Genomic DNA, 24,468 nt, shown 5'->3' with positions numbered 1-24,468 from the left:
AAGCTATCCCCGTCGTTGTTTTAAACAATGTTAAGAGGCACTGACTGTCCATCACAGTTCTACACCCCAGTAGCTTGACTGCTGGGAGAGGGGGGGGGGTCTCTTCTAACCATGGTAGCCAAAATAATAGGCAACTGGGCATTTTTATACATGACCTTAGGCATGATGGGATGTTAAGCTTTTTTCCATTTTCTTTAACAAATAGTAGGCTATGGCATACGCTCACATAGGCCTACCTAAATTTGCGCACTGGTTTTAACTTAACAGACCAAGCCCTTCACGGACAAAGAGGTATTTAAGGAGTGGAGACACTATTGGAGGAATTGGCCGACAAATCTATAGATGGCCTATAATTTCATCTGTCAAACAGGTAGGCTTACGTCTTATTTCTTAAATAGCCAGAAATATGCTCCAACACAAAGCCCTCTTGTTGTTAGTTCATTTGAATTAAAATGAAGACTGTTAATTAGTAAATTAATTACTTGAATTAGCCAAGTTTTTGCACCACGTGCTTTCCACCTCCCCATTGCATCGCGTGTGCTGCTTCACATTTCAGCACCACAAAGCTGTCATGGAAGTTACTGGAATCTGGCTTGTTGTGAGGTCAATAACTCTGATAAAAAGCCTCACCATGGGCAATGAAACATTTTGTTTGGTGGCCTTTGGATAGGCAAATATCAAAGGTACGAGTGTGAAGAATATGACCGATGGCAGCAACCCATGTGGGTACTGTGACGTAGGCTAGTGTATAAGGGGCATGAACTGTCCCTTAAGCTTATACAGTGCCTTGCAAAAGTACTCATCCCCCATGGTGTTTTTCCTATTTTGTTGCATTACAACCTGTAGTTTTAAATGGATTTTTATTTGTATTTCATGTAATGGACATACACAAAATAGTACAAATTGGTGATGTGAAATTAAAAAGATTTAATGTCGAAATATTCCCGAAAAATAAAAAACGTAAAAGTCTATGTAAACTTCAACTGTTATGTATTCACCCCCTTAGCTATGAAGCCCCTATATAAGATCTGGTGCAACCAATTACCTTCAGAAGTCACATAAAGTTAGATAAAGTCCACCTGTGTGCAATCTGAGTGTCACATAATCTCAGTATATATACACACCTGTTCTGAAATGCCCCAGAGTCTGCAAGGGGCACCACCAAGCAAGTGGCACCATGAAGACCAAGGAGCTGTCCAAACAGGTCAGGGACAAAGTTGTCGAGAAGTACAGATCAGGGTTGGGTTATTAAAAAATATCCGAAACTTTGAACATTCCACGGAGGACCATTAAATCTATTATTAAAAAATGGAAAGAATATGGCACCACAACAAACCTGCCAAGAGACGGCCGCCCATCAAAACTCACAGACCAGGCAAGGAGGGCATTAATCAGAGAGGCAACAAAGAGACCAAAGATAACCCTGAAGGAGCCGCTAAGCTCCACAGCTGAGATTGGGGTATCTGTCCATAGGACCACAGAGCTGGGATTTACAGAAGAGTGGCCAGAAAAAAGCCATTGCTTAAAGAAAACAATAAGCAAACATGTTTGGTGTTCACCAAAAGGCATGTGGGAGACTCCCCAAACATATGGAAAAATGTACTTTGGTCAGATGAGACTAAAATCGATATTTTTAGCCATCAAGGAAAATGCTATGTCTGGTGCAAACCCAACACCTCTCATCACCCCAAGAGCACCATCCCCACAGTGAAGCATGGTGGTAGCAGCATCATGCTGCGGGGATGTTTTACATCGGCAGGGATTGGGAAACTGATCAGAATTGAAGGATGGCGCTTTATACAGGAAAATTCTTGAGGGAAACCTGTTTTAGTCTTCCAGAGATTTGAGACTGGGATGGAGGTTCATCTTCCAGCAGGACAATGGCACTAAGCATACTGCTAAAGCAACACTCAAGTGGTTTAAGGGGAAACATTTAAATGCCTTGGAATGGCCTAGTCAAAACCCAGACCTCAATCCAATTTATAATCTGTGGTTTGACTTAAAGATTGCTGTGAGTAGTTATGCACATTAAGTTTACTGTTTTTTTGTCTTATTTCTTGTTTGTTTCACAAAACAATATTTTACATCTTCTACGTGGTAGGCATGATGTGTAAATCAAATGAAACAAACCCCCCAAAAATCCATTTAAGTTCCAGGTTGTAAGGCAGCAAAATGGGAAAAATACCAAGGGGAAGGGGGGTGAATACTTTCGCAAGCCACTGCAGGTAGATAGGCTATAACTTAAAGAAACATTAATAGTTATTCACTAAGGATTATGTAGGAATGAGTAACCAAGACCAATATGTCCTTCATTCATTCCTTGTCAGGGTTCAGTTCCAGAAACTATTACTAACGCCCTGAGCTATAATAATAATGTCAGATGTTGTCATCTCGACAAAATTGTTTTGATGTGAGCGTATGTCTGCCTGCAGATATTTTGACTGTGAAGCCTTTTTTTATAGAGGGCTATCAAGTAGAAACAGCTTAACACATTCTTTATATAGGCCTACAGTCCACTATCCTTTCTGCTTAAGCTATCTGTTGGATACCATCAATCTAGACTGCACAGTTGTTGCTTGTTTTTGTTATGTTTTTGTAATTTAAAGTAGCTATAGACCTAACCTTAATTTCCTGAATAGGGCTCTTCATCTGTATCCTTCCATCCCTAATCTAGGTCTCTCTCTCTCTCTTATATCTCCCTCTCTCTCTCAATTCAATTCATCTCGCTCTCTCCTCTCTCCATCTCTTCTTCCCTCCTACTGAGGCCATGAATAAGGATCTGACACCAAACTGTCAACCTGGAAACTGTCATCATCCTCCTCCAACCTTCTGGGCTGCATCCCAAATGGCACCATATTCCCTGTGTAGTGCACTACTTTTGACCAGGTCCCATTGGGTTCTCATCAAAAGTAGTGCACTATAGGGAATAGGGTGCCAACCACGGTATAGTAGCCACTAGCCACCAGTCAGGGCAGATGCCTTCTTCTCTTCTCCGAGATGATCTAAAAATACCTTTTATTTATTTCATTACAAATAAGTCATGCCCTTACCAGAAGAACACTTTACTCTAAAATAAAACACCCTGCTTTATTATAGGGTGGGAATTGCCACGGACCTCACAATATGATGTTATCACGATACTTAGGTTCTGATTCTGTATGTGATATATAGTGATTTGATGTCCCAAACGTTTTGCTCACTATATGTCTCCTGCAGTGGAACAAGTGAGAGCCATGAGAACATTTGTTTTGGAGATAAAAGTACTCAAAACATGTTGGCACACCATTTAAAACACTTTAAAATAATATTGAGAACAAGCTATAGGATGAGAACTACCAGAGTTTTGGTGCAGGGACAGCCTGACTTACGCAAGCTAACGGTAACTACCTAGCAAGAAATTAATCATTTTTAACAAACCAATACTTGGAGTCATAGTATCGATATACAATACTTTTTTTTACCCCCATACCTACTTTATTAATTGGACACTAGTATTTGTAAGCTATCTAGTACAATAACAAGTGGTTGTGATTTGGCTACATTCATTTTCCATTTCACCTACTAGGCTACATAGAATGAGAGTACAGTTCTGTGTAATGCCAGGTCTGGTCTGGTCTGGTCTGCATATGGTTTAGATTATTTTTTAGGTTACTGAGCAGCTAGTCTACATATGTTATCCATAAAGAAGATAATTAATTTAGTTTTGAAAGAGTAAAAATGATAAATTACCAGATCTGCAATATTCAAGAATCAGCAGCAGAAGTAACAAAGTGTTGCTTTATTGCCAGGATCTTGAACGATCTCTAACGCCATCTAACTCACACACTGTACGCATTGTTAACAAAACACAATGTTGTTGTTGTTAGGGAAAGAGGAAATCAAATGGGCCATTGTTGTGGGCTAGCTTCTGCTGTCGTGGTTTTTATTTGATATCAAATGCCAATTCCATTGCATAAGAGAATTACTGGTGGGTGATTCCAGCGTTATGATGTTACATTTGCATGCAAAATCCCAACTTCAGATCACAGAATGGACAAACAAAATAGCTGATCGTGGACTACAGGAAACAGAGGGCCGAGGACACCTCCATTCACATCTATGGGGCGGAGAACTTCAAGTTCCTCAGTGTCCACATCACTAAGGATATATCATGGTCCGAACACACCAACATCGTCGTGAAGAGGGCACAACAACACCTCTTCCCCCTCAGGAGGCTGAAAAGATTTGGCATGAGACTTCAGATCCTTAAAATTGTATATAGCTGCACCATTGAGAGCATCTTGACTGGCTGCATTATCGCTTGGTATGTCAACTGCTTGGCATCCGACCGCAAGGTGCTACAGGGGGTAGTGCGGACGGCCCAGTACATCACCGAGGCCGAGCTCTCTGCCATCCAGGACCTCTATACCAGGCGGTGTCAGAGGAAGGCCCAAAAATGGTCAATGACTCCAGCCACCCAAGTCATAGACTGTACTCTCTGCTACCGCACGGCAAGTGCTACCGATGCACCCAATCTGGAACCAACAGGACCCTGAACAGCTTCTACCCCCCACGTCATAAGACTGCTAAATAGTTTAGTTAAATAGTTAACCAAATACCTACCTAAACGTTCACAATTTGGTCACTTTTTGTGACTCATCACATACACTTCTACTACTGTTTACTATCTGTCACTTTATTCGTAGTTATATGTACATATCTATCTCAGTTACCTTGTACCCCTGCACATCGACTTGATACTGGTACCGTTTGTATATAGCCAAGTTATCGTTACTCATTGTGTATCAATAATTTGTATTATTACATGTTTTACTTTTCTAGAATTTGTCTATTTTCTTTCTCTCTGTATTGTTTGGAAGAGAAACCACTCCTATGCTGTCTTGGATGTGTGGTTAAGTTCATTGTCTGGTTGGAAGGTGAACCTTCGTCCAAGTCTGAGGTCCTGAGTGGTCTGGAACAGATTTTCATCAAGGACCTCTCTGTACTTTGCTCCGTTCATCTTTGCCTCGATCCTGACTAGTCTCCCAGTCCCTGTCACTGAAAAACATCCCTACAGCATGATGCTGCCACCATCATGCTTCACAGTAGGGATGGTGCCAGGTTTCCTCCAGACATGATGCTTGGCATTCAGGCCAAAGCATTCAATCTTGGTTTCATCAGACCAGAGAATCTTGTTTCTCATGCCCTGAGACTTTAGGTGCTTTTTGGCAAAGTCCAAGCAGGCTGTCATGTGTCTTTTACTGAGGATCTTCCATCGGGCCACTCTACCATAAAGGCCTGATTGGTGGAGTGCTGCAGAGATGGTTGTCCTTCTGGAAGGTTCTCCCATCTCCACAGAGGAACTCTGGAGCTCTGTGACCATCGGGTTCTTGGTCACCTCACTGACCAAGTCCCTTCTTCCCCGATTGCTCAGTTTGTTTGGGCGACCAGCTCGAGGAAGAGTCTTGGTGGCCTCAAACTTCTTCCATTTAAGAACAATGAAGGCCACTGTGTTCTTTGGGACCTTCAATGCTGCAGAAATATTTTGGTACACTTCCCCAGATCTATGCCTTGATACAATCCTGTCTCTTAGCTCTACGGACAATTCCTTCGACCTCATGGCTTGGTTATTGCACTGACATGCACTGTCAACGGTGGGACCTTATATAGACAGGTATGTCCCTTTCCAAATCATGTCCAATCAATTGAATTTACCACAGTTGGACTCCAAGTTGTAGAAACAGCTCAAGGATGATCAATGGAAAGAGGATGCATCTGAGCTCAATTTCAAGTCTCCTAGAAAGGGTCTGAACACTTATGTAAGGTATTTCTGTTTTTATTTGCAATACATTTGCAAAAATGTATGATGTAGATTGTAGATTGCTGAGGATTTTATAAGACATTCCAGGACTAGTCACAGACTGTTTTTCAACAACCTTCTCATCTTTCTACGCAAACAATACTACTGCCATGCATCAGAAATGCATTTCAGCCTAACTTTTCCAAGAGAATCCTTGCTAGAACATGTCATTTCAAAGATATCAACAATTGCTTCTGCAAAGGATTCATATAGAATTCATCTTAGAACAAGCACACACAATGTGGTGAAAGCACACGCTTTCAGATAAAAGCACAAGCTTTCAGGTAAGATATTATACATCAATATCCATCACATGCACAATCAGATGTTACGGAAATCATAACGCTACAAAAAAATGATACTGACAATGATAAGAGAGAAACCAATTAAAGACCATGTAAAACCTTGACAAAAGTTACAGTGACAGTTTGAAGATGATCTGATGTAGTCTTTTTACAAGACTGTAGAACACACAAACAAAGCTCAAGATACTTCAATTTGTTCTGCATTGCTTCATTAACGTCTCATCTTCATAACTTGGGCTCCCGAGTGGAGCAGCGGTGTAATGCACCGTGCTCAGTGCTATGGGCGTCAATACAGACCCTGGTTAGATTCCAGGCTGTATCACAACTGGTCGTGATTGAGTCCTGTAGGGCGGCGCACAATTGTCCCAGTATTGTCCGGGTTAGGCTTTGGCCAGGGTAGATTGTCATTGTAAATAAGAATTTGTTCTTAACTCACTTGCCTAGTTAACTGAAGGTTAAATAACTAAATAAATAACACTGGGAAAACAAGTTCTGTTAGCCATGAGTAGGGCCAGTTGGTTTATGTGTTTTTTTTTCATACCTCTTGGCGTAATGGTTAAGGCGTTGGTTTGACAGTCACTAGACCTGGGTTTGAGTCCTGGTTGGGCCTACCTCCCGAATTCGCAACAATGTACTTCAATGGTTGGTTTCAATTACTCACCCCTTATTGACCCATGTTTAACTACAACTCTTTGTTGGAGAGGATCTGCTTGAGGAAAGTGAGGTGTAGAATAACTGGTCTACAAATAGTATTCCCTGCCAAATAATAGGTTTTGTGCAATTAAGATTCGTAGAGCTACGCCTTCCCTGGCATAGGGGATCCCTCTACCAAACACTCACGCACCACTAGACATTGATTGATTCATTCATTCATTCATTGGAGACCGCTTGTGTCAATTGAAGAACATTTCCGGGTATTTTCCTACTTGCAGCAAACCTAGTGGATAATGCTGGAAATACCGGTCAATTTGTTTTTTTAGTAAAACAGCCAAACCCAGCCAAAACAACTGGCACTGGAGACTAGAGGTCCACCGATTAATCAGAATGGCAGAAGTTTTCATAACAATAGGTAATCAGCATTTTTGGACACCGATTATGGCCGATTACATTGCACCCCATGAGGAGACTGCGTGGCAGGCTGACAACCTGTTATGCGAGTGCAGCAAGGAGCCAAGGTAAGGTGCTTGCTAGCATTAAACGTATCATATAAAAAACAATCAATCTTAACATAATCACTAGTTAACTACACATGGTTGATGATATTACGAGTTTATCTAGCTTGTCCTGCGTTGCATATAATCGATGCGGTGCCTGTTAATTTATCATTGAATCACAGCCTACTTCGCCAAACGGGGGATGATTTAACAAAAGCGCATTTGCGAGAAAAGCACAATAGTTGCACGAATGTACCTAACCATAAACATCAATGCCTTTCTTAAAACCAATACACAGAAGTATTTTTAAAGCTGCATATTTAGTTAAAATAAATTCATGTTAGCAGGCAATATTAACTAAAGAAATTGTGTCACTTCTCTTGCATTCTGTGCAACAGAGTCAGGGTATATGCAACAGTCTGGGCCGCCTGGCTCGTTGCAAACTAATTTGCCAGAATTTTACATAATTATGACATAACATTGACGGTTGTGCAATGTAACAGCCATATTTAGACTTATAGATGCCACCCGTTCGATAAAATACGGAACGGTTCTTTATTTCACTGAAAGAATAAACGTTTTCTTTTCGAAATTATAGTTTCTGGATTTGACCATAGTAATGACCCACGGCTCGTATTTCTGTGTGTTATTGTACTATAATTAAGTCTATGATTTGATAGAGCAGTCTGACGGAGTGGTGGTAGGCAGCAGCAGGTTCGTAAGCATTCATTCAAACAGCACTTTCGTGCGATTGCCAGCAGCTCTTCTCAATGCTTCAAGCATTGCGCTGTTTATGACTTCAAGCCTATCAACTCCCGAGATTAGGCTGGCAATACTAAAGTACCTATTAGAATGTCCAATAGTCAAAGGTATATGAAATACAAATGGTAGAGAGAAATAGTCCTAAAATAACTACAACCTAAAACTTCTTACCTGGCGTTATTGAAGACTCATGTTAAAAGGAAGGAACTTAAACGTCAGCATTTTTTACATGGCACATATACAATACATTCAGTATTGTTGTAATTGTCATTATTACAAATATATATATAATAATCGGCCGATTAATCTGTATCTGCTTTTTTTGTTCCTCCATTAATCGTATCGGCGTTGAAAAATCATAATTGGTTGACCTCTACTCTATAATGGTCCAAATTCATACAATTTCCTACTTAAATGTTTCAAATAAAGCCTGTACTCCAGCATATAGATGTTAAGGATAATTGTGAATATAGTTTCATTTGGGAATGACTAAATTTATTTGTGGATGCTCAGGCTGACTTTCCTGTGTAATTGCCCTGGTATTTAAACTGAGCTCGACATGGGACATGAGGGGAGGAGTGTCATGAACGGAGAGGAAATCCTGATCTCGATGTTGACTTATGATGGTGAAGATAAGCCCCATTTGGAGATGCTAACTGACTGACGGGAATTACAATTGTGGGTTTAGGACTTTAAATAGGTCTTAGATAGGGCAGCAGGCAGCATATGTTATGGATCATACTCAGTTTTGATCATATTATGACATTGCCGAATTACACAAAGTCTGTTTGTGTGTGTGTCTGAAGTAAACAGCTGATAAACCAGAGGCTGAAGGGGTTATTCATGTGCAGGAAGGGAGTAAAGGGTTTCCTACATAATGATCTCCTTGACCATAGGGATCTGGTAAAAAGTACTGCACTATGAATAGGGTGCCGTTTAGGACAAAGTCTCTTTGCTAATGGCCAGGGTGGTTTATCACTTCACTTGTTTCCTGCAATAAATGGAGGAAGTATCAGACAACTCTAGGGCTAGGCTGGTTGAACTATTGAACCCACTCACGTTTTAGGCCAAGCAGTTAGAATATAGCATTCGTACAGATGTAATGTGGTTTGCAATTAAAATGTGGTTTGCACATAGTGTCATATCTGTCCAGGCTTGGATACATTTGTTGTTTAGGCCTAGCTAATAGAGACTTTGTATAATTTTGGATTTAAGATTGTGAAAACAAGTTTGCAGTTTAAGCTGAATTTGACAGTGAGTTAATTCATCAGTAATCAAATCCAGTATTTAGTTTGTGCAATGTTGGAAAATACCATACTCACTTACAGAAATGTGCCTGTCCGTGTAAAATACTCAACATTTAAACATGAGAAAGTATCACTGAACCAGAGCCAAGAGTCAATCCGCTAATACTAACAGGTTTAAAGTTTTAAATGAGAAAGATAATCGCATTAGAGGGCTGATCATACAATGAGAGAGAGCAGCATTTCACACACCTAGAGTAGAGAGACACGTAATAACCTAGCTAGTATCACTACAGACTCTAATGCTCAGGTGGAAGACGTGTCAACACAGCTACACAATGTTGCCAATCAGGGGCTATCAAGTGTTTCAAAGTATGAATTCTGATTTAGGATCAGGTCCCCCATCTAGAGGTTGACCGATTAATAGGAATGGCCGATTAAGTTTTCAAACAATCGGAAATCAGTATTTTTGGACACCGATTTGGCCAATAAAAAAAATGCAACATTTTTTTTACACCTTTTATCTTTATTTATTAGGCAAGTCAGTTAAGAACACATTCTTATTTTCAATGACGGCCCAGGAACGGTGGGTTAACTGCCTCGTTCAGGGGCAGAAAAACATATTTTTACTTTGTCAGCTCGGGGGATTCAATCTTGCAACCTTACAGTTAACTAGTCCAACGCTCTAACCACCTGATTACATTGCACTCCACGAGGAGCCTGCCTGTTACGCGAATGCAGTAAGCCAAGGTAAATTGCTAGCTAGCATTAAACTTATCTTATAAAAAACAATCAATCATAATCACTAGTTAACTACACATGGTTGATGATATTACTAGTTTATCTAGCGTGTCCTGCGTTGCGTATAATCGATGCGGTGCGTATCGTTGCTCCAATGTGTACCTAACCATAAACATCAATGCCTTTCTTAAAATCAATACACAGAAGTATATATTTTTAAACCTGCATATTTAGCTAAAAGAAATCCAGGTTCGGAGGCAATATTAACCAGGTGAAATTGTGTCACTTCTCTTGCGTTCATTGCATGCAGAGTCAGTGTATAATCAACAGTTTGGGCCACCTAATTTGCCAGAATTGTACGTAATTGTGACATAACATTGAAGGTTGTGCAATATAATAGGAATATTTAGATGCCACCCATTAGATAAAATACGTAACGGTTCCGTATTTCACTGAAAGAATAAACTTCTTGTTTTCGAGATGATAGTTTCCGGAATCGGCCATATTAATGACTTTCGGCTCGTATTTCTGTATGTTATTATGTTATAACTAAGTCTATGATTTGATAGAGAAGTCTGACTGAGCGGTGGTAGGCACCAGCAGGCTCGTAAGCATTCATTCAACAGCACTTTTGTGCGTTTTGCCAGCAGCTCTTCGTTGTGCTTCAAGCATTGCGCTGTTTATGACTTCAAGCCTATCAACTCCCGAGATTAGGCTGGTGTAACCGATGTGAAATGGCTAGCTAGTTAGCGGGGTGCACGCTAATAGTGTTTCAAACGTCACTCGCTCTGAGACTTGGAGTGGTTGTTCCCCTTTCTCTGCATGGGTAACGCTGCTTCGAGGGGGGCTGTTGTCGATGTGTTCTTGGTTCGAGCCCAGATAGCGGCGAGGAGAGGGACGAAAGCTATACTGTTACACTGGCAATACTAAAGTGCCTATAAGAACATCCAATAGTCAAAGGTATATGAAATACAAATGGTATAGAGAGAAATAGTCCTATAACTCCTATAATAACTACAACCTAAACTTTCTTACCTGGGAATATTTGTCACGCCTTGGTCATAGTGTTTTGTGTTTCGTTATATATTTGGTCAGGCCAGGGTGTGACATGGGTTTATTTTGTGGTATTTCGTATTGGGTTGTTGTAGTTATTGGGATTGAGTAGGGGTGTTGCATAGGCTTGGCTGCCTGAGGCGGTTCTCAATCAGAGTCAGGTGATTCTCGTTGTCTCTGATTGCGAACCGTATTTAGGTAGCCGGGGTTCACTGTGTATTTCGTGGGTGATTGTTCCTGTCTCTGTGTAGTGTTCACCAGATAGGCTGTAATTAGGTTTTTCGTTCCGTTTTGTTGTTTTTGTATATTACGTTATTTTCATGTATCGTCATTTCATTCATTAAAGACATTAGTAACCACCACGCTGCATTTCGGTCCGACTCTCTTTCAACAAACGAAGAACGCCGTTACAATATTGAAGACTCATGTTAAAAGGAGCCACCAGCTTTCATATGTTCTGAGCAAGGAACTTTTAAATGTTAGCTTTTTTACATGGCACATATTGCACTTTTAATTTCTTCTCCAACATTTTGTTTTTGCATTATTTAAACCAAATTGAACATGTTTCATTATTTATTTGAGGCTAAATTGATTTTATTAATCTATTATATTAAGTTAAAATAAGTGTTAATTCAGTATTGTTGTAATTGTCATTATTACAAATAAATGGAAAAAATCAGCCGATTAATCGGTACCGACTTTTTGGGGGGGGGCCCTCCAATAATCGGTATCGGCGTTGAAAAAACATAATCGGTCGACCTCTACCCCCGTCCTTATAATTATGATCTAAAACTAAATGCAAAACTGATCCTTGATCAGCACACCTAGACACTTTGTGAATGCGGAGCCTGGTCTTCAAGACATTGCAAAAGCTGCATACTGTAGGCCTAGGCTGCAGTAAGGCTAGGCTACAGTAGTATGTTGTAATGTAGGAAAACTTTATAAACATGTTTTAACTTACTCTACAGTAGTACACTACTACAGGCTCTTCCTCCTATCTGTACTTATGGGGCTAATCCCAGAATGTGTTGGTATAAACTAGGCTAACTCTTGTTTGGGATAGAGTGACACAAAGACTGTCATTAATATCTGTCCAGTAGTACGCTGTTGTAAACATCACTTATAGAGATCAGTACAATACAGTCAAAGCGTTATCCACTCATATTACCCAGGCTTTCAGGCATATGCCCAGGATTTCAGGAATACCCTCAAGGCTTTCTGGAGCTGCATGACTGGCTGGGTGGGTAATTATTAAAGCTACGCCCCAGATTAGGATTTGGATGTGGATAGAGGCCGAGACACACACACACACACACACACACACACACACACACACACACACACACACACACACACACACACACACACACACACACACACACACACACACACACACACACACACACACACACACACACACACACACACACACACACACACACACACAGTCCTGGTGGTGCAAGCAAGCTGAAGCACACAAGATGAGGGGAGCACCGCTAAGACTGTTACATCAATCCCCACCGCTGATTTACCAAACATGGACTAGCCAACCAAACGCTGCCTCAGGTCTACAGGGAACACTGTCCTTATTACTTCAGTTATTATTACATAGTTATTACATTATACTTATCACTAGCATCGTTATTACTATTATCATTAGTAATGATAATTATATTTTGGGTTGCTCTGACTAGTGTTGTCGATTTTCCTCTCCCACTGTCTGCATGTGGTGGGCTTAGTATCAGAGCTCTGTCTCGGACTGAGATGGAGAGAGTCCTGTTGTGGGGCAGAGAGGAAAGGAGAGAAGGGAAAGAGAGGAAAGGAAGGATGGGGAGAAGAGAGGACAGAAAAATAATGGGGAAAGGTGACGGGAGTCCTGTTGTCGGGCAGAGAGGAGAGGAGGGACAGGGAGAGGAGAGGGAGGCAGACAGAGTGGTTGGTTGGTTCTCTCCCCTCTCTTCTCTCCTCGCCTCCGTCCAGTCGGGCAGTTCTCTGAAGAGAAGGACACGGAGACAGAGGGATAATGATATTAATGGCACCTTCCCTTTCACTCTTTCTAACTCTCCCCCTCTCTCTTTCTCTCCTGTTTACCCAGTGATGGCCTCATCAGCTGCGCAGCTGTGCTCGGGCTCCTGTCGCTGTCTCTAGGAACCAGGTCTGAGTGACGCTCCCCTCTACCAGTCCCCTACAACCTCATCCCAAAAACAACACCAGCAAAACAAATGCGACCATGTACAGCGTGGATGACCTGCTCATCTCGCATGGATACAAACTGCCCGAAAAAACCTCTACCTCTACTCCTGCTGCCTCCCCCACACCCCCGTCCTCTTACGCTAACAAGCGTTACGGCGACCCGTCCTCCTGCCGCCAGGAAATCTTAGAGAGCCGGTCCGGTGGTGGTCATGGAACAGTGAACGGGTATGAGATACAGTCTGGGCCAGGGGTCTATGTGTATAGCAACAGCACAAGCACCAGCAGGCGGCCCCAGCCACCGGCCCCAACCAAAGGTGGGAGGGACAGGAATAGCCAACCACAGAGGAGGGAAGCGGACAGCGCTAACCAAGGTGACGCGCACTCCATGGGCGATTCTCTCACGACAGATAGCGGGTGAGTCTGCTGCACAGAGCTTGTTTGGCACAAATAGATTCATGCAAAGGTGGACTCCATCAGTCAGTTCTGCATTGGGAGGTTGCTCCCTTTCTCTCTTTACAACGCTTTCCCCACTCTCCCTCCCTCCCACTCGCCCTCTTCTTCTCCTTCTAATAGACAGGGAGTTGGGGTAATGTCCTCCCCCCAACTCCCTACCTACCTACCTCCCTTTATAAAGCCAGTAAACAGGTAGTTTGGGTAATGCTTTTCTCCTCCCCTAACTCCCTCCCTCCTCTTCTCTATAAAGCCAGTAGATAGGGAGTTGGTAATGCTCCTCCCCCCTCCCTCCCTATTCCTATCCCTCTAGTAGACAGGGAGTTTGGCTAATGTTCCTCTCTTCCCCCCAACTTCCTCTCTACCTCCTTCCCACTATAAAGCCAGTAGACAGGGAGTTGGGGTAATGCTCTTCCCTCCCTCCCTCCTCTTCTCTATAAAGCCAGTAGACAGGGAGTTGGGGTAATGCTCCTCCCTCCCTCACCCCTCTTCTCTATAAAGCCAGTAGACAGGGAGTTGGGGTAATGCTCCTCCCTCCCTCCCTCCTCTTCTCTATAAAGCCAGTAGACAGGGAGTTGGGGTAATGCTCCTCCCTCCCTCCTCTTCGCTATAAAGCCAGTAGACAGGGAGTTGGGGTAATGCTCTTCCCTCCCTCCCTCCTCTTCTCTATAAAGCCAGTAGACAGGGAGTTGGGGTAATGCTCTTTCCTCCCTCCCTCCTCTTCTCTATAAAGCCAGTAGACAGGGAGTTGGGGTAATGCTCCTCCCTCCCTCCCTCCTCTTCTCTATAAAGCCAGTAGACAGTGAGTTGGGGTAATGCTCTTCCCTCCCTCCCTCCCTCCCTCCCTCCCTCCCTCCCTCCCTCCCTCCCTCCCTCCCTCCCTCCTCTTCTCTATAAAGCCAATAGACAGGGAGTTGGCGTAATGCTCTTCCCTCCCTCCCTCCTCTTCTCTATAAAGCCAGTAGACAGGGAGTTGGGGTAATGCTCCTCCCTCCCTCCTCTTCTCTATAAAGCCAGTAGACCGGGAGTTGGGGTAATGCTCTTCCCTCCCTGCCTCCTCTTCTCTATAAAGCCAGTAGACAGGGAGTTGGGGTAATGCTCCTCCCTCCCTCCCTCCCTCCTCTTCTCTATAAAGCCAATAGACAGGGAGTTGGGGTAATGCCCCTCCCTCCCTCCCCTTCTCTATAAAGCCAGTAGACAGGGAGTTGGGGTAATGCTCCTCCCTCCCTCCTCTTCTCTATAAAGCCAGTAGACAGGGAGTTGGGGTAATGCTCTTCCCTCCCTGCCTCCTCTTCTCTATGAAGCCAGTAGACAGGGAGTTGGGGTAATGCTCCTCCATCCCTCCTCTTCTCTATAAAGCCAGTAGCCCGGAAGTTGGGTTAATGCTCCTCCCTCCCTCCCCTTCTCTATAAAGCCAGTAGACAGGGAGTTGGGGTAATGCTCCCCCCTCCCTCCCTCCTCTTCTCTATAAAGCCAGTAGACAGGGAGTTGGGGTAATGCTCCTCCCTCCCTCCTCTTCTCTATAAAGCCAGTAGACAGGGATTTGGGGTAAAGTGTTCTGGAGTCTTAATCTGCCACATGGGACAGTTGTGTTGTAAACAGACTAGAGCTGCTGCTACTGCTGATAGACCCCAGCACCACCGTCTGAGCATACCCAGTTCTACAGACAGAAACAGCATCCCAAATGGCACCTTAAATCCCTATATAGTGCATTACTTTTCACCAGGACGTAAAGGGTGTCCATAGAGCTCTGTTCAAAAGTAGTGTACTGTATAGGGAATAGGGTGCCATTTTGGACACAACCAGACAGATAGGGATGTCTGCCCGGCGTATCGATAGCCTCGCTCTTAGTCGCCACACATAGAACCTCCCTCATGCACACAGCATTTAAATATGTAGGCTATGCGAAGAAGAGATGCCTCCTGCTCTATTTCATTCAGTTCACTAGTTATGCAATGGAAACCTTTCCCGGGGAATGTCCCCGAGTGTTCAAATGTACGATTTTTACCGAGGCACTTTTTCTTTCGTCTCTGCCTTTTCTTCTTGTCAGCTCGAGTAGCCTAGTTTGCAGTACCAGTCCTGGAGGATTGTGTATTGTATAGCTCTGTAGATACAAGGACGGTTAATAGCATCCATCAGTCATAGAGATCCTATAGCTTAATTCATTTGACATGTAATTCTATGATATCAGTGCCCAATGCCACTCAAGTATGTACTATTTGCTTATGGAACAGTTGTTTGACCCTGAACACAATCCATGGATACGTTGATGATATTAGGCAACATAATACAACCTGCATATCCCCTACCCTTGCCTCAAGTCCAAACAGTGCATTTGATTTGAAAATGCAAGATAATCAAATGTGCCACTTTTTGAAATTTTTTTTTTTTTGCTGGGGTGTTTATAGCTCAGTTTTAGAACGTACTTATGGAATATTCCTAATCTTTCCACGAGGTGGTGCAGATAATATCCACTGAGGATTGGCTAACTAGGCTATACTATATTATGGGATGCAGTGGAACTTACCTAATGGTCGCGCCTGCCTGTGCTGACATTAAATGAAAAGGGCAGATCAGATCATGGATGGAAAATCAGCCTCCCTCAGCCCATAGGGTGCATGTGCATGTTTCTTAACATTTTCAGTAGGAATATCCAGAAACAGAGATGATAGAGCTTGCAGAGAGAGATGATGATTAACACAGTGCATTCTTCTGCAAATCGGATATGCTGTTATAAAGTCTTCAGATACAGTGCACTATCAGTAGCAGACTGATAGCAGACTGACTTTAGCCTGTCTGTGGTGGTCTAACTCCCCCTAGCGGTAGAGGGGCTCAACGACAGACACATCATCACATTCATCTACTGGAGAACTATTCTTGATGTGTCCTGTGTGTGTTCTATGGTCTATGAGCGAAACCACTGGTTCTCAGTTCTAATACGATGTCTGTTCTGTGTTCTAGGTTCTGATACTGTGTGTTCTGTGTTCTAGGTTCTATGAGGGGCCCAGAGGCGTGTATTCTCATCACAGGGGCCCCAGAGACTTGGCCTACTGGAGGAGGAGGGGCCAGGACTTTAGCATCCTCCTGGACTACGCTGACTTCAGAGAGCCCCGAGGAGGTGGTACCTGTAGGAGGACAGAGGGGGTGCAGCAGCAGCAGAGACAGGAGGTGATTTGATTCTATGATTTGTTTATTGAACAATTCAAAATGAAATAGTCCTCTATAGTACACTACCTTTGACCAAAGCCCATGGGTGCACTTAAAAGTAGTGCACTATATTGGGAATATGTTGCCATTTGGGAACGAGCCAAAGACCATTGTGGTTCTGTCCTCTGTCTAGGAGCCCCCGGAGGACTGCCAGCAGCGTGAGAAACAGAGCTGGGCAGCCCAGTCCCAAGCTCAGGTCCAGGCCCGCTCCAGGCAGAGAGAGGCAGCACTGCAGCAGTGGAGGATGACCGCCGTGGACAGGAAGTGTCAGAGCCTGGGCACGGACGAGTGGCGGCCCGCCGTGGTGAGCTTCTCCTGCCAGCTTTCAGACAGCGAGGGCGAGAGGTGGTCTCAGGAGCAGTATCTGCAGCAGCGCCACCTCCGCACACCGGATGGTGCTATGGTTGTAATGGGTCCCAGGAACAAAGGGAAGTCCCAGTCTCTGCCCAGGATGCTGCAACCGGACAGCCTGCAGTACGTGGAAATGTCTGGGTCTATTGGGTCTGTGCCTGGGCAGGACGTGCACAGGAGGGTCAACGGCCACCCAGGGTTTCATTACGATCCTTACAGCATATATAACCACAACCAGCCCGGGGTAGGGGACAGGGACAGGTGGCCTGAGAATGACAACAGACCCTCCAGTCAGACTAGTATGACTAGCCAGGTCAGCCAGGTGAGTCAGGCTTCTCAAGTACCAAAGGTCCGGCACAGCCGTCCCCTGCGACCTCCGTCCTACGAGGTGCATCAGCAGACCCGGGGGAGCTCCGAAACGCTCTCAGGAGAGCCAGAAGCAGCATCAAGCCCCCAGCCCCAGGCCAGGGACAGAACCCCCCTTCCTCATCCCAGTATAGGTGACCCCAGGCTGGACTATTATACACAGGATGGAGGGTCTGGCACGGAGCCTCCAGGGTATATCCCTCCCCCATCGTATCCCCCCAAGAGAGCTCCTCGACCTATGAGAGGAAGCCATGGAGGTCACAGGGGTTATGGAGAGATCCCTGTCAACTACAGGTAACAAATTGTGTAGCTTACCTACTCATGATTTTATATTGCTTTTTTTCATTTGCTATAGAAGCACTTTGACATTATTTTCTGTAATGAATAGCGCTATAGAGGCGAATTTGCTAAATGACCAAATTAATGTAAATGCAATGTACAATTTAGAGTTAAATAAATGATAATGTGTTATTATCAGGTACCACCAGATGTACCAGCAGAAGCAGCAGATGCGCGGGACCCCAGACCCCTGGTTTGGTAGCAGGCACACCGGTGGAGGAGGGGCCGGGCCGGAGCCTCACAGAGAGAGGAGTGTACCCCACAGGAAGCAGCACTCCACCTGCTACAGTAAGCAGCAGCCGGTCCTGGGTCCTGGCATCCAGTACATCCCCTTCGACGACCCACGCCTCCGACATGTGTCCCGGGGAGGAAACTCGTCTCTATGTGGCCGGGGTAACTCCATGACGGGCGCCGACAAGATCCGCCACATCCGTAACTCCACATCCTCCGAGCTTCCCAGTGTCACCGTGTCAGACCACTCGTCTGATGACAGTGCCTTTTTGTCGTCCGCTTCCACGGGGGCCCCGCCGCCACTTGCCAGCTCGCCAGACCCGGCCAGTCCCATGCCGCTGAGGTCTTCTAGCGACTGTGACAATAACAATAACAGGTGGCAGCAACAGCAGCAGCACTGTGATTTGCACAAAGAGACTGGCTCACTAGATAACTTCCCAGCAGCAACTTCCCAAAACTGTAACAGGTATAATCCTAAACCAAACCAAGGTGGTCCCTCTGCCTTCCAGCCACCAGCCCCTGCTCCGCCAGTGTGTCACAGCTCCAGCTCAGATCAGGGCTTCTCAGAAACAACCATCACACAGGTGAAGAAGATAGTTCCAGGAGACTCAGGAGTAGACAACCTCAACAGGAACTCTAAGAGGAAGGCTCACAGTGAGACCATATTCTGCCTGGTGTCTGTCCCCATCCACATGCAACAAACCAATAAAGACTCAGTCTCAGCAGCAGACCAGAACAATAACGAGAATATGCCTGCCAGTCTGCCAAGTATTCTGCCAATCGTGAGCGTCATCGCCACAGAAGACAACCAAAACACTGTGGTCCAATCCAAATCAGAAAACAGCCAAAGCCTCTGTAGCAAGTCGTTATCAGACATGGGTCTCAAACCCCCCTCCCACACCAGCAGCTTCACCTCAATGAGAAGCACCAGGAAGGGTCCTCTGAGGAAGGAGATAGTAGATGCCTGGTCACTCCAGGCCAGTGCTGACAAGGAGTTGTGCTACGCCGGCTCCTGGCCCGGGGACCAGTACAGGAACCAAGAGACCCAGACCAGCTCACCCGTGGCAGTGAAGGGTCCTGGGGGTACTGTGGGGACAGGTCAGCCTCAGAGTCCCCCTGGAGGACAGGGACAGTGGGGGCAGGAGACAGGCCACCCAGCCTCCGATACCACCATGGACAGTGGTGCAGGCACCGACTGCAGCTCCGGCTCGTATGGTGTGGACTATCCCATGAAGGGCCAGAAGAACCTCCACCTGTCCAGCAACAGCGCCTTCTCCTGTCTCAGTATCAGCCCGGCCCAGCCCCTGTCACTCCCACCCCAGCCTCCACCCCCTGTCCCTTGGGAGGGGAGAAACCAACAGACCTCCACATCCAGGAAGACTGGTACTACCACCTCCAACACCACCAAACCCCCAGTCAGTGCCAATGCTAACATCCAGGGCCAGGTGGCATTCGGCCAGTTCCTGCTGAAGCCGGTGAGCCGTCGGCCGTGGGACGCCATTGAGGAGCTGGAGAGTTTCAACAAGGCTGCAGGCGTAGATGTAGACCAGGTCCAGAAGAAAATTAAGGTCCAGCCCAGGAGACCAAGTGTCGACCAGTGTATAGACGACCTGGACGAGGTCTACAGGACCATCATGGAGCTGAGCGGAGAAGACACACAACAACATCAGCACATAGCCCCTCCACATCTGGACCCTGAGAGGGAGACGGTTCGCCTTCCAGACCAGCGCCTGAATAACAAACCCAACAACAACATCCCTACCATCATGCCAAGGCTAGACAGCTGGGGCCCTGGCTCTACCATTGACCCAGACTACAGGGAGGTGAGGAGTGCTTTCTCCAGGCCTCAGCCCCAGAGCAGAACTAGCATCCTCAGGCTGAAGAGAGAGGACATGGCTCCCACTGCCACCCTAACAGAGTCCACTGGCTTCCGAGACTACAACTCCCACAATGCTAAGGGTGAACCCAGGGTAACCTATGACTCCAGAATGACCTACAGGCAGGAGCTGGACATCCCCGTCGCCAAGGAGTCTCTACTGAGGGACGTGGGGCTCACCGTCTACACTGTCCCTGGAGGCACCATAGAGCAGGGCCAGGATTGTGGCCGCCCATTCACACTGATCACACCATTAGACCACAATGAACTATGCCAGAATGTACAGCTACCAAGGGAGAACAGAGACAGATACTTTTTTGCCAAGAACAACCAGGTTGAGGTTGTGCACATCAGTGATGGCACTGATAAGGAAGAGATTGGATCTGCTAAAGTAGTGGAGGGAGAGAGGAAGGTAAAGAAGGATAACGTGCCCATCGTGCCACCCAGATTTAGGGGGCATGAGCCCAATCTGAACATCCGCAGGGCCCGGAGTGAGAACAGCAGGTCGCCCAGAGGTGAAGGGTCACAAGGGACACCACACACCGGCAGATTGACTAGGGAGGCAGCGTTTGCATTCGAGGATGACGTCTACAGATACAGCGTCAGCTCCGACCCTCTGAGTTGGCGTAACGAGGCTACGTTGGCAGATATACACCTGGAGACCCTGCTGATCAAGGAGAAGGCAAACACCATGCCCACAGAGGACCTGAGTAATCTATATGAGGTGAAGTGTGCCAAGGGGATCCCTGAGAACGAGACAATGGAGCAGAGAGCAGCCAGGATATTGGGGATAGACGTAGCCCCTGATTCACTGCGGGGGATGGTCCAGGAGAGAGAGGAGGAGCAGAGAGAGGAGGAGGAGTCACTGCAGGGGGTTGTAGAGGAGAGAGAGGATGAGGTGTTACCGCAGGGGGCTGTCAAGGTGAGAGACGAGGACAGGCAGTACAGAGAGAATGAAGGAGAAACTGTCATAGGTGAAACACAGGAGCACAGAGACAACACAGTGACTGAGAGAGAGACCCAGGAACTCAGTCCAGAAGGAGCACATGCTGTGGAATCACTAGGCGGGGTCGAACAGAAAGTGGAGGAGCACAGAGACAACCCAGAGAATGAGGACGAAACTCTAATAGGAGAAACACTGAAGCACAGTCCAGACGAAAACAGAGATAAAAAGCACGTGAGAAGAGAGTACGAGCAAGTGATGAAGGTACAGATATCAGTGGTTACCTTGGAAGAGGAGACAATAGAAGAAGAGGAGGAGACGAGAGGAGGACCCAGTAAGGATGACAGCTTATCAGTATGTGAGGACAAACGTTATGGAGGAGACAGAGAGAGATTAAGCCATCCCTCCATGGTGCTGGACCTGCCAGAGTTCCCCCCCAGCAGCCTCCCCTTGTCTCTGCCTGTGACCCCAGACGAGGAGCTGGCCCTGAGCTTGCTGAGTGTGGGTGGAGGAGGGGAGAGGAAGGGACACATTGGTCGTGCCTCCCCCAGGCTCTCATCCTCGAAGTCGCCAGGCTGCACAGAGAGTATGGTCCACTTGGATGAGGTGTTCTCAGTCTCCTGCGTACTTATCAGGAGTTTAGACTCAGGAGAGCCAGAGCAGGGGACAGAGACGGAGGTAGTGGTAGTAGTACAGGTAGAGGCTGAGCAGGAGAAAGATAAGGGGGTGAGCCAGGGAGAGAGAGAAGAGATGGAAGAGGAAAAGTTGAGGATAGAGTCAGAGCCGGAGGGTAACGAGATAGACAGGGCAGACAAGAGAGAAGATGAGAGGATAGTGTGGAGAGAGGAGAAAGAACTGGAGGAGGAGTTGAAAATAGAGGAGATAGAGCAAGAGTTGACAATCAAGGTAGAGAGAGAGCTAAAGGTGAAAATGGAGGAGGAGAAAAGTGGGAGTCAGGAGGAAGAGGAAAGAGAAGTGCAGAAGGGGGAGAAAGAACCAGAGGAGGAGGATAATACAGAGAGGCAAGTGGAGGAGGAAGAGAAAGAGCCAGAGGTGAAAAGAGAGGAGGAGAGGAGTGAAGAGTCAGATGATGAACAGCAACAGGAGGTTCGGCCAGAGCCGATGTCCAGGCCAGTGAAACCTCCTCTCCTCCCCAAGCCTGTCCCCATGCCTCGCAGCGGCACGGTGGCCAAAAGAGAGATCACCCTTCCCCTGAGCTTCAGTGTCTCTTCCTGTGGCTCCTCTACAACCCTAGAGGAGGACGAGCTGCTCCCAGGTAGGAACATGGACACACACACACACACACACACACACACACACACACACACACACACACACACACACACACACACACGCCTTTAACAATAATACATGTAACTTTTATATTTATATAGGACTTTTCATACACTGGGGGAAAATAATCACAAAATCTTACAATATACACATGTATGTTAAGTTCTTTACTTTATCTTTGTGTAAAACTCTTTGTATCCTGTTTTATTTAAAGCTTAATTTTATCATGTTTATCACAAGAGGGAGCTATCATCCTACCGTAACATGAAGGATGCGGATGGAATTTAGAAAATATTTTACATACATACTGCTGGAAAACGCACTAAGAACATTGTCAGATTAACAAGGAGGGATGCAAACTCTGCTTTTGTTGGTTTTGTGACATTTTGACCCAAATGGAGAATTTAGGTGTTTTTATAGCAAAACTGGGAGAACCCAGGCATTAAACCACTCCAGAACCTAGCAGTTATCCCAGCTGTACGATAGAGCTTTTTATGGGGTTGGTTTAGCGGGTGTGGATGGAAGAAGGGAGGGAAGGCCAAGCCATTGTGTGAGCTGGGAATTCACAGAGACACGGGGACTTGAAACACATTGTTTTAGAGATAAGATGGACTTCCCTAGCCTGGTCCAAGATCTGTTTGTGCTCTGCCAGTGTGGCATGATAATAAGTGACCAAGCATTGGTTTGATAGCACAAACAGCCTGGCAGTAAGGATTCCCTCGTTACTGTATATGGAATATCCTCATGAATGTCTGACTGGATTGTGATTGATGCCATTTTTTCTCCTCAGACTCCTATGATCCTAGTCGAGTGGAGAGAGTGTAGCCTCTGACCTCTATGGATACCTTCGACATCTGGCGGGAATCGGCTTTGATCACCGTTCCGTCCGTCCTCCCATCCGTCCGTCAACTTTCCAGTCAATGCCTTGGTTAATGCCTATCTAGTTCTTTTGAGCTTTATGGGGACTGGTTAAAAGTACTGCACTATATAGGGAATAAGGACGAAACTTAATCTCACTCAATGACCCCCTCCCCAAACCACTGTGCCCCCTTTTCACCAATACAAGCATTGTTTAAGCAACAGCAACAGTCCATAATATGCCAGCCTGACTCTGTCCTGGTGCTCCAATGGACCTTCCGACTGCCAAACAAGACAATTACTGGGACCCATCTGTCCTCTGGCCTTCATCCTTCTACTCACACTCCTCATCCTCCTCTTCACCATCTTCCTCTCCTTCCAGACGCTTCCAGTCATGAGCCAACCACTGTTGCTTAACGGGGTGATTTTCCTACCCTGTTCTGTCTGGTATTTTTTTGTGTTGTTAGTGCATCCCAAATGGCACCTTTATAGTGTACTACTTTTGACTAGGGCCCCGGTCAAATGTAGTACACTGTATAGGGAATAGGGTGCCATTTGGAATGCGGATTTGGTTTTCTTGGAATTACATGTCTGCCATCAACTGTCTCCCAATACAACAGCACTGTGGTTCCTATGAATGTAAAGAAGTGCTTATGCTTTTCAAACACAAACAAATGCTTTAAGGCGAAACCACAATAAGACAAATGTCTCGTGTTACAATCAGTGTTACCTATGTACACCAAATGTAAATAAGAATTATAGAGGTTTAAGGTTTTGTTCCAACAGACTTTTGTGATGTTTGTTGCTGAAAAACGGTATATTTTCTTACCTGTGTTGAAACTTACACTGAGTATACAAAACATTAAGAACAACTGCCCTTTCCATGACAGACTGAATCCAGGTGAAAGTTATGATCCCTTATTGATGGCACTTGTTAAGTCCACTTCATTAGAGTAGATGAAGGGGAGGAGAATGGTTAAAGAAGGATGTTTCAGCCTTGAGACAATTGAGACATGGAATGTATACCATTCCGAAGGTGAATGGGCAAGACAAAACATTTAAGTGCCTTCAAGAACTGCAACGCTGCTGGGTTTTTCACACACAACAGAACGATCCACCACCCAAAGGAGATCCAGCCAACTTGACACAACTGTGGGAAGCATTGGAGTCAACATGGGCCAGCATCCCTTTGGAACACTTTCGACACCTTATATAGTCCATGTCCTGACAAATTGAGGCTGTTCTGAGGGCAAAAGGGGGTGC

General features: G+C 45.5%; 1 protein-coding gene across 2 annotated transcripts in view; it reads left to right on the top strand.

Moving 5' to 3' along the window:
• Nucleotides 1-24,280, top strand: part of LOC124039845 — a 40,343-nt gene extending 16,063 nt beyond the window's left edge. For both annotated transcript variants that reach the window (XM_046356306.1, XM_046356305.1), the window contains exons 2-6: nucleotides 13,194-13,705; nucleotides 16,732-16,909; nucleotides 17,082-17,959; nucleotides 18,144-22,330; nucleotides 23,138-24,280. In XM_046356306.1, the coding sequence (XP_046212262.1) occupies nucleotides 13,329-13,705; nucleotides 16,732-16,909; nucleotides 17,082-17,959; nucleotides 18,144-22,330; nucleotides 23,138-23,172 (5,655 nt within the window). In that variant the 5' untranslated portion in view covers nucleotides 13,194-13,328 and the 3' untranslated portion in view covers nucleotides 23,173-24,280. The remainder of the gene's footprint in view (nucleotides 1-13,193; nucleotides 13,706-16,731; nucleotides 16,910-17,081; nucleotides 17,960-18,143; nucleotides 22,331-23,137) is intronic.
• Nucleotides 24,281-24,468: the final 188 nt, after the last annotated feature.

Source organism: Oncorhynchus gorbuscha, linkage group LG07, assembly GCF_021184085.1.
Source record: "Oncorhynchus gorbuscha isolate QuinsamMale2020 ecotype Even-year linkage group LG07, OgorEven_v1.0, whole genome shotgun sequence".
Lineage (NCBI taxonomy): Eukaryota > Metazoa > Chordata > Actinopteri > Salmoniformes > Salmonidae > Oncorhynchus > Oncorhynchus gorbuscha.
The sequence above is the reverse complement of the archived record's forward strand: the minus strand, read 5'-3'. Positions and strand labels throughout refer to the sequence as shown.